The sequence below is a fragment of the Myotis daubentonii genome, chromosome 15, assembly GCF_963259705.1.
Source record: "Myotis daubentonii chromosome 15, mMyoDau2.1, whole genome shotgun sequence".
In the NCBI taxonomy this organism is placed as follows: domain Eukaryota; kingdom Metazoa; phylum Chordata; class Mammalia; order Chiroptera; family Vespertilionidae; genus Myotis; species Myotis daubentonii.
The window spans coordinates 19174143-19192496 of NC_081854.1; the positions used below are offsets into that span (position 1 = coordinate 19174143).

Below are 18354 nucleotides of genomic sequence, written 5' to 3' on the forward strand. Positions count from 1 at the left end.
GAATGTACAAGTGGCCTTCCCGGATTTCAATTTGTTCCCACAGAGGTTAGCAAAATTAACACCCCCCCCCCCCCCCACACACACAAAAACCCCCCACCCAACCCTCTGTTAATCCTACATCTTTGCAATGAGAGCAATGATTGTTAACTCCTGGTGGTGGTGGTGGTGGTGGGGGGGGGGGGGCAGGGATCAGAGAGGGCATGCTCTGCTAAAGAGGGCCATCAGAGTCATTTAGAGAACTTTTTCAAGGAGACTCTTCTCTCACACCCCAAGATTCTGACCCATAACCTCTGCATGCCTCCATACTGAACTGTTACTAAAGAGAGGCTGTGGTAGCCCAAAGGGTACTTGGGCAAGGAAGGGGAATGTGCAAAGGCGTGGCTAAACCTCAGTAATGACAATGTGTTCACAAACCAGGCTTCCTAAAAGTTCCCATCTGAAAGGATATGTAATGACCCATATTTTGTCTTTGCCTTTCCCCCCTTCTCCGGGGTTCCGGGCTCCATCCCCAATAGGGGGCGTGCAGGGGGCAGCCAATCAATGATTCTCTCTCAACATTGATGTTTGTATCTCTCTCCCTTCCTTTCTGAAATCAATTTTTAAAAAAGTTTTTGTTTTTTTTAAAGAAGGAGGACACTATGCAGGACTGCAGGGCAGTGGGGCAAAGGACTGAAAAGGTAGGTTGGTATCTTACACGTGAAAGGCTAAGATGTTTGGACTTGACCCTGTAGTAAGAGGAAGGGCCAAAAGTTTTGGGAAGCTGAATTTGATAGTGAGTGCAGGAAGAAGTGGGGGGAGAGTACAAGAGCAGCGAGAACAGCGAGAACCCTGCTCTGCCTGCTCCTCTTGGTTAGTACAAAGGCCCTAGCAGGCACTGGACTACAGACATAGAGACCTACAGGAACAAGAATGACTACTGCATCACACACTCACCTCCTATCTTCTCGGTGCTCGAAGTACCCCCTTCCCCGGTTTTCTTCATAAGGCCTCTTGCGACTCTGGAATTGTTGTCTGTCTGGCTTGAATTGAGATGCTTCAGGAGGGAGAAAGCTGGTGGGTGGTTCTTGCTTCATCTCTGTCTTCCCTTCCACTGTCGGGACAATTCCAGATGGTCAAGACATTCAGAAATTCCTCAGTTATCAGTTTTCTGGTCCCCTTTACCTGAGGACAGTGATGGCGAACCTTTTGAGCTCGGCGTGTCAGCATTTTGAAAAACCCTAACTTAACTCTGGTGCCGTGTCACATATAGAAATTTTTTGATATTTCCAACCATAGTAAAACAAAGATTTATATTTTTGATATGTATTTTATATATTTAAATGCCATTTAACAAAGAAAAATCAACCAAAAAAATGAGTTCGCGTGTCACCTCTGACACGCGTGTCATAGGTTCACCATCACTGCCTTAGGAGATGCTGGCAGGATCCTGACTGCACTGATAAAGGGCTGGGCACAGGCAGCTTGCTGAATTCAATGGAAGCCTGCTAAGGGAGCCAGAAGGCTGTACTAAAGAATAGGGTTAGGGCAAAGAGAGGTCGGGGATGCCTGGCCAGCACATCAGCACTGGCAGTTGATGAAATGAGAGTTGTCAGATAATCTTAGGCTTCATGGGGAGGCAGAGGGGACTTCAGCACTAAATAAGAACAAGCTCTCTAAAGACCGACCTAAAGCTGGCATAGCTGCCTCTGGCTAATTACAAAGGGCCTATGACAATTGGCAATCACCTTGGCCTGCATGCAGGGGGAGGGATCCCGAGAGGACTTCTAAGATCCTTTTAACTTGAGATTTCAGGAGTCCATTCAATTTCTCCTCCCAAAGAATTGCTCCATCTCAGTTCTTACAAAGCTCCTTCAATCTTACAAAGGAGGGGGGAAGATCTATTCAACAATGTATTGTCATTTTGCAGCTAACTCCACTGGCTTTAAGCACTCCAGAAGGGAGGGTCTTCACTTAAGCCAGCCCTTAGTTGTGATGGCCTCAGTGAATCATCCTGAATAGAAAGTCAGGATAGTATAACATGCTGTGGACCACAGGAATGTCCTAATCTTAGGCAGACTCCCAAGAATCAGAACCTAATCGAGAGCAAACCCTGGATTCAACCTAATCTTCCTACTTCCACAGCATCTCAGTATGCCTGATGCTGTAGATCACTTATATCTACTTGTCTCAGCACGCAACCCAAGACCACCTTGGACCATGCCCTAGTTTGGGCATGCAGACCAAATTTCTCAGAGAAGTTCTCCAGGACAGGGATGGTGTTCACCCATCTGAAGAGGGCCTGCCTGGTTCTCAGCACAACACTGGGCTCACAGGAGGCCCTGATAAATGTCTGTTGATAACAGCACAAAAAATACTCTCCTTGGGCCAAATGATACCACAAGTCTCACAGAGTCTGACATAAATCTGCAGTTTAACCTACACTTATTAAAATCCTGACCCACCCACAAGAAATGTCTGGGGATTTCACTTTATGGATGAACCAGAATGGAATTAGATAGACTCAACTAGATTCACTATGGCACTGGGGCCACAAAATAGTGAAAGGAGCACAAGACTAGGAGTCAGTCCAGGCTCTGTCATTACTCAAGAGCGGGACCCAGTTTTCCAAACAGTAGGACACAAACGCAGTGTCCCAGGAGCCAATTTCCTGCGTTCTAACCCAAGCTCTACCATCAGACAAGCCATAGCCCCAATCTATAAAACAGGGAGAGAACTGGATTACATGTGTTCCCAAACTGGCATAATGAAAATCTTTGTTCTGCAAAGATATATTTACACGTTTAGGAAATCCTAAACCACACGATAGAACTTTTTTCAATCCAGGACTTCTCAGGGCTTTTAATGCTCTGAGCACAGTGACTTTCCCAGAGGTGGTAAAGTATATGCGTGTTTCCAGATGTTTGGGCAAGAAACCCTTTCTGAGATGTCCCTAATGACATCTCCTGGAACAATATTCTTCAGAGAATATTGGGAAATACCTGACTAGATTTAGAAGGTCCTTTCTGGCTTCCACATTCGAAGATTCTAAATAAGACCCAAGTAACTGCTTCTAGGTCTAAATTTTCCAGGGTGCTGAAACCAACATCTGAAAACATAACCATGAAGACTCCCCTCTTCTAACACCTGGAAGCAGGACTATGTTCTTTCTTTTAAAAGAATCTTGCCAGAGTGACAAAGCGCAAATGGAAGATGCAAAGTCTCTCTGGAAAGATGGGATCTATGTAGAGGGTAAGGGCCATGTACACAGGGTGGGGCAAAAGTAAGTTTACAGTTGTGAGCATGCAAATTACAGAGTTTATTCTTATATTATTATTTATTAATTATTGTATTTTCCATACAAAAAATTGTAAACCCACTTTCCCCCTACCCTATAGATTCCATTTCCCTCAAAAGAGATGTACCATGTGTACTTTCCTACCTGGGCGGTAGGCCTGCTGCTGCTCCATTTCCAGTGGTCTTCTCTCATAGCCTGACTCGTTTTCTTGTTTGATGACCTGAGTCTCATAGAATTGGTTCTGCCTGGTAATATTGTCCATGACATCTTAAAACAAAAAACAGACATTTAGAAGGGTTCTTCTTGGGACTAGAGGTGGCTTTTTAATGCTACCCTAGGGACAGTCAGTCTGCCAGAGGCTAAAATGTGTGACACCACCTTCAGATGGAAACCTATCTGGGCAGTCAGCAGTCCCAGCTGCCTAAGGACATGCTCTCTTGCCCCACAGAAGGTTGAACATCAATCTGTGACTGGGTTCTACAGAATCCCAAAATAGAAAACCAATGGAAGCAGAACTGCTCTGGCTGAAGCAAGGAGACAAGAGGATCAAAGAAGGGGCCCAACTTGCCCTTGCCCTCTAAGACTCCACTCCAGGGTGGAAGGAAACTCGACAGACACACAGTACTCTGTAGGGCACAGCTGAAAAACCAAAGGCCTACTGGGGCAGGGAGAGGGGGTACAAGGCAGGCTGGAGGGGGTCAATGGGGGATAAAAGGGAACATACGTAATACTTTCAACAATAAAGAATTACTTTTAAAAAAAGAAAAAACCACAGGCCTAGCTGTTCTGTGACAAGTTATAGTGCTTAGGGAGGGAGCTACCTTCAGGGAACAGCCTTTAAGTTTAGAGCACAGGCACAGGACCTAAACAGATACTTCTCCAAAGAGGACATACAGATGGCCAAGAGACATATGAAAAAATGCTCAACGTCACCCATCATCACAGAGATGCAAATTAAAATGACAATGAGGTATCACTTCACACCTGTCAGAATGGCTACCATTAACAAATCAACAAACAAGTGCTGGTGAGGTTGTGGAGAAAAGGAACCCTAGTGCACTGATGGTGGGAATGCAGACTGGTACAATCACTATGGAAAACAGTGTGGAATTTCCTCAAAAAAGTAAAAATGGAACTGCCATTTGATCCAGTGATCCCACTTTTAGGAAAATATCCTAAGAATCCTGAAACACTAATCAAAAAGAATATACGCACCCTTATGTTCATAGCAGCATTATTTACAATAGCTAAGATCTAGAAACAGCCCAAGTGCCCATCAGATGAATAGATAAAAAAGATGTGGTACATTTATACAATGGAATACTGTGCAGCTGCAAAAAAGAAGGATCTCTTACTCTTTGAGACAACACGGAGGGACCTGGAAAGTACTATGCCAAGTGAAATAAGCCAGTCAGAGAAAGACAAATATCACATGATCTCATTTATATGTGGAATCTAATGAACAAAATAAACTGACAAACAAAATAGATCCAGAGACATGGAAGCATACAATAGACTGATGATTCAGGGTGGGGGTGGGGGGAGGGGGAAAATTAACCAAAGAACTTATATGCAAAACACATGGACTCAGACAATGGTGTGATGAAGGCCTGGGGAGGGTCAATGTGGGGGGAGAAAAGGGGACATTTGTAATACTTTCAATAATAAAGATAAATTAAAAAAAAAAAAAAGATTGTTTAGAGCTAAAATCCAACTCAGTATTCCCACCTGCACACCCCACCCTCCTAAAACTGTCCTCCACCCTGCCAATAGCTGCAAAGATAAGGGGCAACCGTCTCAGCTGAAGGGGAAATGGGGAGAAAGGAAAGGAACTGTTAAGAAAACAGGACTCATGTCCTGAAATATTTGGAGTTAGGTAGGAAGAGTTTTGGGAAGGTGTCTTGTGGGTTCAGAAGAAACTTAGCTGAAGGGTGGTATGAATAATATTAACTATTCATGGAGTGCATACTACACACCAGACCCTGGGATACAGATGAGAATAAACTTGCTCCACTGAAGCCTCCAGTTCAAGAAAGACATACCCACATTAAACAAATACACACACAAAAACTAATTATGACTGTGTTAAGGGCTACAAACAAGTACCAGGAGCTAAGACTGGGACTCAGACAAGTAAAGATAAATGATGAGGACGGAGAAAACACTCCCGGGATTGGGGTAATATGTGAAAGCTCAGAGGTGAGACTAAAACCAGAGTACCAAGCCTGAAATTTACTCAAGAACCTTGCAGTCAAACCCAGAAAGAAGTTTGGAAACCTAGGATGAGCAGCAAGCAGGCTCTCCACCCAGGGGCAAGCTTGTCTGGGTGCCTCTGGGGCCCTGTAAGTGACTGTGCCAGGACCTGTGAGGCACAACCACAGGGAAGGAGAGACTATTCTCCCATTTGCTAACTGACTGGATCCTTTCTCAGAGGACAAATACATCTGGGCACAAACTAGGTGCAGCTCAAAGGGAGGAAAGTTACAGATAACGTGGCTTGTAACAGGTCTGTTTACCAGAACTGAAGAATGGTTGGAGGGAGGCATGAAGAGGGCTCCAAGGATTTTGTTATAGGGGTAGGAGAGAAAGAGTGTATCTCCTTAACTGGAACACTGGGTGCCCCTTCAAACCATTCGGTTTCTCTCAGACCCCAAGCATAGTGCTCTTCCCACAAAGCCTCACATCTCGTCCAGAGAATCTCTCCTGGGCCCCCAGAGGCAGCCTTGCCGAGGCGCGCTGCGATGCTGGGGTCCTCCGCTCTCTACAACACCCACCTCCTAGGAACAGGCAGGCCCAGGGCGAAGCTCCTTAAACATGTGACCTCGTTCCCAGCTATCCAGGGGGCACTATTATTATCCCTATCTACACACAAGGAAACCAGGACTCACAGAGGTGAAGTAACTTGTTCAAGTCATGGAGCCATATTGAAACAAAGCCTGTCTTGAATCTAGAGTCTGTACTCTGAAGCACCTAATTCACTTTCCTGAGACACCTCTGGCCACTGGCCCTTCTTCCAGGCATTCCTGCCAGGGGCTCTCCTGCCCTAGGCCTGCATGCTGGGCCACTCGCTCCTTTCTTCAGAGCTCTTCAATGGAAAGTATTCTTCCCAGCATTTGGGTCCTGGACAACCCCCAGGCCACCTTCCACCCCAAATCTACACTCGAGTTGCCCCCCTCCAGGAGATCCCATCTCTCATGAACAAGTGAGTACCCGATACTAACCCCAAATCTTTCCCCTGACCTCTTTATTCTTCTCATTCTCTTAGCCCCAAGGCCCAGGGTGCCCTCTTTTCAAAGAAATAACCACAAACCCTGGATGCCAGAGTCCTTTCTACTTACTCCTTAACCTCTCTGATCCCCATTCCCCAGTCCTGCTAGAAAGCCACCCTTTTCTAACTCCAGAGTTACTCCCTCCCACCCAAGGTCTCCTCTTCAGACAGTCACAGACCTATCCTATCCCTCATTCCCAGTCATACCTTCTGAGTGATGCAGAGGTTCCCTGCTACCTCCTCAGACACACACAAACCCTCCATCCCCAGGCACACCTCTTAGGGAGACGCTGGGCCCCAGAAACACTCCCTCCACTCCACCCTAAGCACCCCCCACTTTTTCCCCTCCCTCCACATCGTACACACACCCCCCTTCCCCAGACTGACTAGATCAGCTACACACACCTGTGCTGGACACAAGCATCCTGTCCCCCAGATACTCCTACGACTTCAAACTCCAACTCCGTATCTGCCCCACCCCAACCACCCTTGTTTTCCATACAGTTAATCCGAGCCCATTCAGCACTGGCCACCGAGTTGTCTGTCCTCAGAGCCTTGCCAGCTCTAGACCTTTAGGTCCCGAGTCCAGTGAAGCATCCTCTCCTCCCTTGCCAGCTTCTGGACTCTAGGACTCCCTATGCCTCCTCTAGAAGCCAACCGGGTCTCCAGATTCCCCAACACCAAACGCCCCTGCCTCAGGGTTAGCCTCCGGCTCTGGATCCGAGTCCCCAGGCCACCCTCAGACAGATGTGGGTCCCCCACATCCCCAAATGCTCACCAGCTAAACGCCAGAGCACCCAGTCCTCCAGATTCTCCCCATCGCACCAACCCCTCCGAGTAGGAAATGGGACTTCCCGTTATCCCACCCAGCAGCAAACTCCAGGATCCTCCACCCTCACGGCACTCCCAGCCCCGGACACCCGGTCATGCCTCCCCCAGCCCGGAGAACACGGCTCCCAGGGCCAACCCCCAGGCCGGGCCGGCACAGCCACCAAGCCCACCCCGCTCCAAACCCTGGGATCACCATTTCCAAGACCGCCCTGGTCCCCAGGAGACAACCTCTTGTCCTTCCGACTCCCTTTCCAGAAACCACGGCCTCGGGTCTCCGAGCCCTAGGCTCCAGAGTCCTCCACAACCGCCCCCACCCCCGGACTTCCCTCCTCTCCGACCCTGAGCCCCGACTCCCTGCCTCTCTCCTGCACCGAACGCCAGGACCCACCCGTCGGCTGTCCCGAGGCCCTGGTCCCCGGATCCTTTCCAGCGGCGGGTAGCGGGAGCCCACAGGCGCCAGACTCCCGCATCCCACAGCCCTTCCTCGGCCTGGACTCTAGACTCCCCGGCCCCCCGCCCCGCGCACTCTCACAATGTCCGTCCGGCCCCGAGTAGCCGCCAGGTTCCGGATGCGGCTGCAGCCCCGGCGGCGGTGGCTGCGGCTGCGAGGTCCCTTCCAGCTGGGAGCCCCCCTCGGTCTCGACCTCCTCGTTATTGTGCCCAGGTATCCCCGGTTCCTCCTCAGCCTCGAGCTCCCGCTCGTCTTCGGGCTCCTCGGCCTCCAGCGCCGCCTGCAGCCGCTCAGCAAGCTCGGCCTTGAGGCCCCGAGTGTCCAGGCCGCGGCGCTGCAGCTCCTCCCGAAGTTCGTTCACCTTCAGACGGCGCACATCCATGGCCCGGGCCCCCGGGGTGGCCCCCGAGCCCGGCCCGGCCTCCCAGGGCCCTGTCCCCCTTAAACCTTTACTGTCAGGCGGCGAGGGGGAAAGGGGGGGGCTCACTCCAATGGCGGCGGCAACTCAAAATGGCCGCCGCCACCTCCCCCTCCTCCCTGGCTCCATGCTGTGCAACATGGGTGCCAATTGGCCACCGCATTGGGAGCAACGGGCGCGGGCCCGAGACTCGACCAATCAGAAAGTGCCTTTCAAAAGCTGGTCGATGAAAGAGCGCAGGAGCTGCCGGGGAGGAAGCGTTGGCCTACGTCGATTCAGCGGCCCCAGTGGAGGGCGGGAAGAGGCGGGAGGCGGGGCGCACGGTGATTGGGTGACGACCCTGCACTCGCTTCTGTAGGGTCGAATGAGGTAAAGGGAGTAAAAATTTAGGCCAATCAGCGATGAGATCTCAGAATGAGCGCGCCTCACAGCCTTTCCTGCGCAGCCCCAGCATCAAACTAGTGTCTCTGTAACACATATCCTGATTGGTCTAAATCTCCCGCCCCTAGAGGAGTCCAAGCGGGTAAACTCACTAGAACCAATGAAGTGGAGGGTCAACAGACACCCCCCTCTTTCACTATTGCCTTTAAGAAACCGGAAAGAGATGAATTCACGAGGGACCCGCCCCTTGCCGTTAGGGCGGTTTCAAAACAATCTGTCCACCAATCGCAATTATTGTCTTATCTCACCAAAGCTCGTACAGTTGGGTCGCTTTAGGAAAAACTCACCAGATTGGCTATTCTTCAGCGGATAGCCTCACAAATTTCACTGTGGAGTGAGGTACATGAGCTAGTGATTAAGTAAATAAGTTATTCTTTTTTTTTTTTTTAAATGCTGTTATTGATTTCAGAGAGGAAGGGAGAGGAAGAAACATCAACGATGAAAGAGAATCATTGATCGGCTGCTTCCTGCACGATCCACACGGGCTCGAGGGGGCAACCCGGGCATGTGCCCTGAGCGGGAACCCAACCACGATTTCCTGGTTCATAGGTAGATGCTCACCCACTGAGTCACTCCGGCTGGGCTAGATAAGTTATTCTTGATCTGGAAATACTAGTTGACTTCAGTGAGTCCTGAAGGTTTGATAATAGAGGCTAGACTAACAGCGTGAGAAAAGTTGTAAAGGAAATCGCACCCTCTCCCCTTGAAAGTAAATCTCAGGGCGCCTCCTGCCACGATTATAGCTTCGCTGCCATCTTCCTCTATGATTGGTATTCCGATGGGTGCTCTGATGCGAACATAGAGCCTCCCCCCCCCTCCCCCCTTCCCCGGAAGGCCTCCAGAAGTTCTCGGATCTCTACCCCAAATCCTTTAAATTGCTGTTCAGTATATCTGGCTGTTTGGCGTCTGTACTGACAAGCTCAAACACACAGGTCGGTGGTAGCTAAGCCTGTATGTTTGAGCTAAATATGAGCGCCAGTTTCACAGTATCTAACCCTGCACCACCTGTCGCCTGGAACTGAACGGACACAAAACTTCTGTAAGATATACAACTGAAATACACATGTAAACTCCGGCTGCCCACTGAGCCTTACCTTAAGCCCACAAAAGCCACACACAACCTCTATGTAGACAAAGGCACACACAACACAGATAAACATGTGACGGTGAGATCAGATCACATGCATCAATTCAAGGGACAATACACCAAACTGCAGTGTAGATATGCCCACTAAGTTCCGCACCGGCAGGAGGCGCCAAATGATAAAGGCACGGGGTATATTACAACACAAGCTTACATTACAGCAACCTAGACACACAGCGCCCACTCAGAAGCCGGACAGACGCTCACGTGGGCCCGGAGGTTCCAATCCAGACACCCCGCCCCTGATCAACATAACGTCTGACTTCCTCTCTCCTCCCAGCTTCCCACAGATTTATCCTAAAAAAGTTTGTGGCCCAGATTGAACTGTTGTCAGCGTCCAGGAGCTGCCACCGGGGGGCGTCCGGGCGCTGCCAAGGGCTCCTCCATTTGCGGTGGGACACACCCAGGAACTTGTGTCCGCCCTGCATGCAAAACAGTGTGGGCTTGTCTTGCAGGAGTTCCTTTGTGGGCTGGAGATTATTGGCGATATCCTGTGCCTGTGTTGCTATGTGAATCTGAATGTTTGGGTCTGTGAGTGCCTGTTGTACTCTATGTCTCTGTGTAGCTGTACTCTTTGTGTTACTTTAGTTTCTTCCGAATGTTGGTGAGTATCTGCCTGTGTATCATGTTTGTTTGTATCTATAATTTTGTCTCTGTTGCTCTATGTGTCTGAATTTCAGTATCTCTGTATTTGTGACCGGGTGTATGCCCACTAATGGGTGTCTCTATGTGACCCTGTATTTATGTGCCTATTCCTCAGTAGGGGTTTTGGCGAGTCTGCTTTTCTTTGTGTGACTTTTTGTCTATGTGCATGTTTATTTCTATCTTCTTTAAAAGGGGAGAACTCCTGGATCCCATCAAACCCTTCTTTTTATGACGCGGAAACTGAGTTCCAAGGAGACCACATGATTGTAGAGAGAGACAAGAGATAGAAGTGTGGTTACAAAGTTTTATGTGATATAAGCCCCTTTGGAGGTGTCAGAGTCCACACTCTGTACAGGGGGATATGAGGGACTGGCTCAGGGTGCGGGCAGCATGGCCCAAAAGGAGGAAGATTGTCCCCTGGGGAAAGGAGGCATTCCTAATGCATTGCACAGGCTTGGGGGGGGGGGGGGCAAACCCCACATGAGGGGAGGAGGAAGCAGAGGTGGCTCGGGCGGGTCACATAGAAGAATACTATAAAGTTAGAACCTTGGAACCTTGGAGTTCAAGATCTGTAGACCTTTAAAACCTTACATTTGAATTTTAGAACTGCAGTGCCTAGAATCTTAAGATTTAGAATCATGGATTCTTGGACCCTTAACTAAAATCCTAGAAAGGCAGAATGCAACATAGAGCCTAAAGGTGTCCAACATTAGAAATTATTAGAACTTTGGTATCTAGTTAATCACAACTAACTGTAGAGTCTTATACCTTTGATGCTGAGGATCCAGAATCTTGGACCAATAGAATCTAGAGTGCCTTGGAATACAGAACTTAACATTAAAATCTTAGGTTTTAATAATCTAGGACCTTGAAACATATGATCCTGAATCTTAGACACAGAGAATCTAGGTTCTTAGACTAAGTCTTAGAACATCACATCTGAGAACATTAGACTTTAGAACCTCCATCTGTAGATTCTTAGAACTTTTGAATTACAGAATCTAGAATCTTAGACCTTTAGGATCCAGAATCTCATAACAAGAGCTTCAAGGATCATAAAGCCTTAGAAACTCTAATTGACCATCATTAGAATCTTATTTTTTTTAAAAATTTTTTTAAAAAATTAATTTCAGAGAGGAAGGGAGACGGAGAGATAGAAACATCAATGATAAGTGAATCATCGATAGGCTGCCTCCTGCATGCCCCACACTGGGGATCGAGCCCGCAACCCCGGCATGTGCCCTTGACCGGAATCGAACCTGGGACCCTTCAGTCCGCAGGCCGACGCTCTATTCACTGACCCAAACCAGCTAGGGTATCATCATTAGAATCTTAGAACTTGAAGGGATAAAATCTTGAAGCCCTTATGCTCTAGACGCAGCGGTTCTCAACCTGTGGGTCGTGAACAATGAAAATACATCCTGCATATCAGATATTTACATTACGATTCATAACAGTAGCAAAATTACAGTTATGAAGTAGCAACGAAAATAATTTTATGGTTGGGGGTCACCACAACATGAGGAACTGTATTAAAGGGTCACGGCATTAGGAAGGTTGAGAACCACTGCTAGAGTCTAGAGTCAGCCAGGGGATTTATACTCTAAGAGGCTTAGAACATCAAAGTTTAGAACATTAGGCCTTAAAACCTCTATGTCTAGAATTCTAGAATTTTAGAACCTAGAGTCTTATATCCTATGCCTAGAATCAGAATTTTAGAACCCCAAAACTTACAGATTTTATCAAGAATCTTAAAAACAGGAAAATCTAGGGCCGTAGAATCTCAGAACTTGCCAATATAGACCTTAGAGCTTTCATGTCTAGAACCTTAGCACTTTAAAATTAGATAATTTGGAATTTCAGGTCCTTAGAACCTAAGACTCATAACGTCTTTGAAACCCAGAACCTAGGCTCTTTAAACCTTAGAATCCAAAATCTTGGAATGTTAGACTTAGGAGGACGCTTAGGGATTGCAGTCCAACCCCTTCCTTTTACACACGGGGACACTAAGATGTGGAAAGCGAAAGGATTTGTGGGAGATGGAAGTGGAATTGGTAGGAAGAGAGAGCTGCAGTTGTGAGTAAGGTCTGGAATGGGAACGTAGGTGGCAGTGCCTAGCTTGGGTCCTGAGAGGAAGTCCCAGGCAGAGGGTTGTCTCAGGCTCCATCCTCCTGCCCTGGTGGTGCTGGGGAGCCCCTGTCAGCAGGTAAGGTGGGGCCAGGGGCTGTAGAAGGGCAGAGGACATAGCGCCCAGCAGGATGGACCTCAGCCGCGGTGAGGCAGCTGCAGGAATCCTTAGGGTCAGGCTGGTTTGGGGGGTCAGCTCCTCCAGCAGCTCCAAGTGGTTCAGCATGACTCCCACCCTCATCCATGTTGACATAGAGGATTTCATCAGGCTCCTGGGCAGGTGGCAGGGTCTTTAGTGTGTTCTCCAGATCTTCCCGTAGCTGTGAAAAACTTGGCCGGTCCTGGGGGTTTAGCTCCCAGCACTGGGACATCAGGGCATACCTAGGACAGCAGAGTGAGGGGTGAGAAACTGAGCAGGGACTTAGAAGGGGAACATTCTGAGAGTTAGGGGAAAATTGAGGACACTCAGGGGACCAAGGACATTTCATGGGGCTGGAGGGAACTATTACAGTTGGGGGCATCTATGAGGACTGAAGACTTCTCAAGAGTTTCTGAAGGATTTCTGGGACACTTGGGAGCTGGAAAGGGTATTGGAAAACCTCTCTACGGATGGGATGGTATTCTAGTGATAGTTTGCTACAGCAGAGCTTTCCAGTGTGGCTCCCCAGAGCAGACTGGCATCAAAGACTTGCAAGCTGTGCTGATTTAAAATATGTGCTCAAATTCTTTGACATTCTTTTTTTCCAAAAGATAGAACCTAATTTCCCTCCCCTTCAATGTGGACTGGGCTTCTTGACTTGATTCTGACGTACAGCCGTGATGTTGTGTGTGACTTCTGAGACGAGCCTGAAAAAGGCACCGTGGTTTCCTCCCTGCTCTTTCCCATAGGATGCTCATCTGGGTGAGGCCGGCCACCATGTTGTGAGGAAGCTCAAGCAGCACTATGGCAGGGGTTTCATAGAGAAGAACTAAGGCCTCCTGCCATAGCCATGTGATTGAGCTGCCTTGAAAACAATCTTCAGGTCCCAATCATCAGATGGCTGCAAGCCCATCTTGACAGCAACCTCATTAGAAACCCTGACTCAGAATCACCCTGAATCTTGGCTGTAACCTCATTAGAAATCTTAATTCAGGATCACCCTGCCAAGCTGTTCTCAGACTTTGACCTTCAGAAACTGAAGGTAATAAATGCTTCTTATTTTGAGCTACTGGATTTGGGGGTATGGGTAACTAATACACTAGCTATGCAGCCTTTGGCAAGTGATTTACCATCTCTGGGCCCCAGTTTCTTCTCCTGCAAATAGGAATAATAATACTTCATGTGGCCATTTTAAGGACCAAATGAGTTAATATATGCAAAGTGCCTAAAACAGTGCCTTTGAGTAAGTTCTATAGAAACACTAGCTATTATTCTTGCTCCCCTCAGCTTCTGGACACCCAAGGAGGACCTGGGGAGTCTGCAGCCCCAGGCTATCCTCTCCTGGCCCAGCAATATCATGCTGGATAAATGTTCTGCTCTCTGGGTGTCAACAGGCGACGAAGTTTGATAAGCACCATCCTAAAGAAGCCCGAGAACATCTCAGAGGAGACTTGATGGTTTGGGGAAGCTCAATATAACAACCTGAAGGATTTTGCAGAGGGTCCTGGGGGTTGAAGAGCATCTGGTGAAAGCGTGGGTGCTCAGGAGTCTGGGATGGATTAGAATTCTTTGGGAGTGGGGGAGTCTCACAGGCAGAGCCCCCAGGTAAGATTGTGTAGTTATTCACTGCTCATGGATAACTGGCTGAGGAGGCTGATCCAGCCTGCACTCCATGCACAAGGCAAAGGAGGAAAGGGCACCTTTTGCTAATTCACACCCCTGTGGAACAGTGGTGGGGAGGGCAGGTGGCCTCCCCAACAGTCTAAGGGATTCTGTACAGGTTTTATAGGGTCCTGGATATGTTTTGGAGTGAAATCTGGGATTAAGTGGAGATGGGGGAGGGGGTCCTAAGGGTCCTCACAATCCATCCAGACAGTCCACAGGCTGCTTCAGGCGGTTTCCCTGATGCAGGTAGTCGTAAATCTCACTGTTCTCCACTCCTGGATATGGGGTTTGGCCCCGAGTGGCAATTTCCCACATTGTCACCCCGAAGGACCACTGTGGAGGGCAGAGGGGAGAGAATTAGAGTGTTTCTCCTGCACAAAGACACCCCTGAACACACATTTATGTACACATGTGCACAAAGCTATCTTTGTGGGTGCATCACAGCTATTAACAGAACCACTTTGGCACAGGTACACCCTCATAGAGGTAACTTTTGTGCACACAGACATGCTCACCCATGCACACATTTACACACTTAATGGACACATGGTCTCATGTGTCACCCGCCACAGCCTGCCTATACACATGTATACATACTTACCACCACCTCTTATAACCTTAACTGTCTATATGTCCCATGTAGAACCTGCCACCATGCACACATGGACCTGTCCACATCCCTAGCATGTCCACAACACTGTTCATAGTCGCCCACCATAACCCAGACATGAGTAGCCCACGTGGACAGATCCCTGTGAGCCCAGGTGCAGTGTGAGATGATCGGGACACACCCTCCTGTTGTTACCCACTCCTATCAGAGGTGCACATACCACATCACTCTTGCTGGTGTAGACACGGTCAGCCAGGCTCTCAATGGCGATCCACTTGACTGGCATCTTGGCAATACGTCCCTGGCGGTAGTAGTCCCCATTGTAGATCTTTTTGGAGAGCCCAAAGTCCGCCACACACACGGACATGTTCTCATTCAGCCTGCCAGGATTGGGGAAAGGAACAGTGTCATGACATGGGTTCTCCACCAGGAAGCCTACTCTCACTCTCAGACACATCTCTATCTCCACCCTGGCTGTCCTGCTTGGGATTAGGGCCTGTCTCTCCTCCTTGCCCCAGATTTGGAAGGAACTGTGTCACTTCTTGTTTCTTCCATAAAATGAGGGCGGGACAAAAAGCTACTAAGGGCCTTCCCAGCTCTGGCTTCTTGCCAGATTCTAAAGTCCTTCCTAAGCTCCTCGAGTTTGATTATCTGTTTTAAAAACAAAACAAAACTGTTTTCTTGATGTATAATATATATGCACAAATCTGAATTTTCACAAACACTCCCATGGAATCAGTGCACAGATTAAAGAAACAGAATATTATGGGACACCCATACAAGGAATATTATACAGAAAACAACAAAAAAAAGAACAAACCACTGAAACACACACACACACACACACACACACACACAAACACACACACACACACACAATATGGACCAATCTCAAAAACATCATGCTGAGCGAAAGAAGCCAGACATCAAGGAGTACAAACTGCATGGTCTCATTTGTGTGACCTATAAGGATAAGGGACAGCAGAGCAGTGAGGGGAAGAGGACTTCAAGATGGTGACTGTAGTACTGGCTGTGGCTGTGGTGATGACCTAGCCCTGGGTCGGCAGAGTTGAAGGTGGTGGTGTTTGCTCTCCCGAGGGGCCATCAGGAGCTCAGTGGGGACCAAACCTAGGCAGTTGGCAGTGGTGCCAGCACCGTTCGGCTTCTGGGACAGCTGCGGTGGCAGTGGCGTTCAGGTTCTAAATGGTTTCTAAGTTGAATGCAGATTTTCATGGGACTTTCAGTTGCTTTGATGATGTCCCATTTAAGATCGGAGACAAATTCAAAACACCAGCTAAAGTTGGTCTACCTATTGGCTTCTCCTTGCCTGATTGTTTGCAGGTTGTCAGAAAAGTACAGTATGACTCCTCCTTGGAAAATGAAACCATTGAGTGGGCTGAAGATATTAAGAAAATCGAAGAAGCCCAGCGGGAAGCAGAGGGTAAGGTTGAGGAAGCAGAAGCTAAAGTGAATTCTAAGAGTGGCTCCGAAGGCGATATCAAAATGAGCCTCCCCAAGACTCATAGCACAGCCATGGTGCCACTTCCTATTAACCCCATCCTTGCCACCTTCAGCACAACAGCATCCTCACCCCTTCTCAGATCAGCAGCAGTGCCACGAAACAGAAAGTCCTCAGCTCACCCCACACAAAGGCAGATTTCAATCCTCTTGACTTTGAGTGTGAAGAAGACCCATTTGATAATCTCGAGTTAAAAATGATTGATGAGAAGGAAGAGCTGAGAAACATTCTGGTAGGAACCACTGGCTGTTATTGGACAGTAACTTGCCTAGAGGAGGCTCTGGGTCTGTATTACAGGCATCCTTGGAGCAGGCAACATTAGATTTCAAGCTTCTTCATAAACCCAATGGCTTTATAACCTTACCACAGTTGGGCAACTGTGAAAAGATGTCACTGTCTTCCAAAGTGTCCCTCCCCCCCATTCCTGCAATAAGCAATATCAAATCCCTGACCTTCCCCAAACTTAACTCTGATGACAGCAATCAGAAGACAGCCAAGCTAGCAAGCACTTTCCTAACACATTCTGCCTCCGAAATGGCACATTCCAGAATTCCCTAAAATCTTCCACCCAAAGCAGTACCAGTGAGCTCAATGGGCATCAAAATCTTGGGCTTTCAGCTTTGAACTTAGACAGTGGCACAGAGGTGCCAAACCTGACCCTTTCTGATATGATTTCCCAGATGCCTTCCCTCTCTGTCTTGTCTGTGTGTACAGAAGAATCGTCACCTCCAAATATAAGTCCCATGGTCACACCTCCTAATCTCTCAATGTCACAAGTGCCCAACACTCCCAGCTGTCCCCAGTCTTATTCTGACCTGCAGACGCTGTCCTCTGTGAGCAGTAGTGTGTGGAGACAGTGGTCAACATGGGCTACTCATATGAGTATGTCCTGAGAGCCATGAAGAGGAGGAAAGGAGAGAAATCTGAGAAGATTCTTTTTTTTTTTTTTAATATATTTTATTGATTTTTTAGAGAGAGGAAGGGAGAGAGATAGAGAGTTAGAAACATCGATGAGAGAGAAGCATCGATCAGCTGCCTCCTGCACATCTCCCACTGGGGATGTGCCTGCAACCCAGGTACATGCCCTTGACCGGAATCGAACCTGGGACCCTTCAGTCCGCAAGCCGACGCTCTATCCACTGAGCCAAACCACTTTCGGCTCTGAGCAGATTCTTGACTGTCTTTGTATACAGACAGCTCTGTGGGAAGGGCTTCCACCCTCTTTTAGTGGAAGAGGCTCTGGAAATACATCAGTATTCAGAGGACAATATGATAGAGCTCCTTCAATTAATTAGCAAATTTAAGGAAATGGTCTTTGAACTGAAAGACAGTAAGGGAGTTATGCTATTACATGACAATGACCAGGGTAATACTTTGGAAGACTGCATGGCTCAGGCTGAAGCCAGCTGAGGCAAGGCCCTGCTTAAGCCCTTCACCTGTGGGGAAGGAGAAGATTTTCCAGATTTTCTTTTGGGGATGGAGGGTCAGTCTCTATGAGTCTAGGCCCTGAGCTGGGGAGAAGGTGGGGAAGGTTTGGGCATGTGAATGCCCTTAAAACTGTCCTGGTTCCTTCTATATTAAATGTTTTTGTATTTTGAGAAGTGTCTTTCCCACCTCGGCCCTCCAGAGAGGCCCTGGGTTCAATTCTAGTCAAGGGCACTTGCCTGGGTGTGGGCTCAATTCCCAGTAGAGGGTGTGCAGGAGGCAGCTGATCAATGATTCTCTCTCATTGTTGATGTTTCTATCTCCCTCTCTCTTACTCTCTGAAATCAATAAAAATATATTTAAAATAAAAATATATTTAAAATAAAAATGAAAAAGT

General features: G+C 48.1%; 2 protein-coding genes and 1 pseudogene across 7 annotated transcripts in view; 1 reads left to right on the plus strand and 2 right to left on the minus strand.

The window, feature by feature from the left end:
* Positions 1-8354, minus strand: part of HNRNPUL1 (heterogeneous nuclear ribonucleoprotein U like 1) — a 36699-nt gene extending 28345 nt beyond the window's left edge. The window contains exons 1-3 of one of the 2 annotated variants that reach the window (XM_059666438.1): positions 7906-8354; positions 3419-3541; positions 934-1090 (exon numbers count right to left, since the gene is read on the minus strand). In XM_059666438.1, the coding sequence (XP_059522421.1) occupies positions 934-1090; positions 3419-3541; positions 7906-8206 (581 nt within the window). In that variant the 5' untranslated portion in view covers positions 8207-8354. Of the gene's footprint in view, positions 1-933; positions 1091-3418; positions 3542-7761; positions 7886-7905 lie in introns of those variants that run through there. The other variant, XM_059666439.1, reaches the window with a different exon arrangement.
* A 2408-nt stretch (positions 8355-10762) lies between these two features.
* The window catches only part of AXL (AXL receptor tyrosine kinase), a 29499-nt gene continuing 21907 nt past the window's right edge, over positions 10763-18354 (minus strand). For all 5 annotated transcript variants that reach the window (XM_059666450.1, XM_059666449.1, XM_059666454.1 and 2 more), the window contains 3 exons: positions 15234-15393; positions 14600-14736; positions 10763-12980 (listed from right to left, as the gene is read on the minus strand). In XM_059666450.1, coding sequence (XP_059522433.1) covers positions 12629-12980; positions 14600-14736; positions 15234-15393 — 649 coding nt within the window. In that variant the 3' untranslated portion in view covers positions 10763-12628. The remainder of the gene's footprint in view (positions 12981-14599; positions 14737-15233; positions 15394-18354) is intronic.
* LOC132216854 (ubiquitin-associated protein 1-like) lies at positions 16069-18096 on the plus strand (annotated as a pseudogene).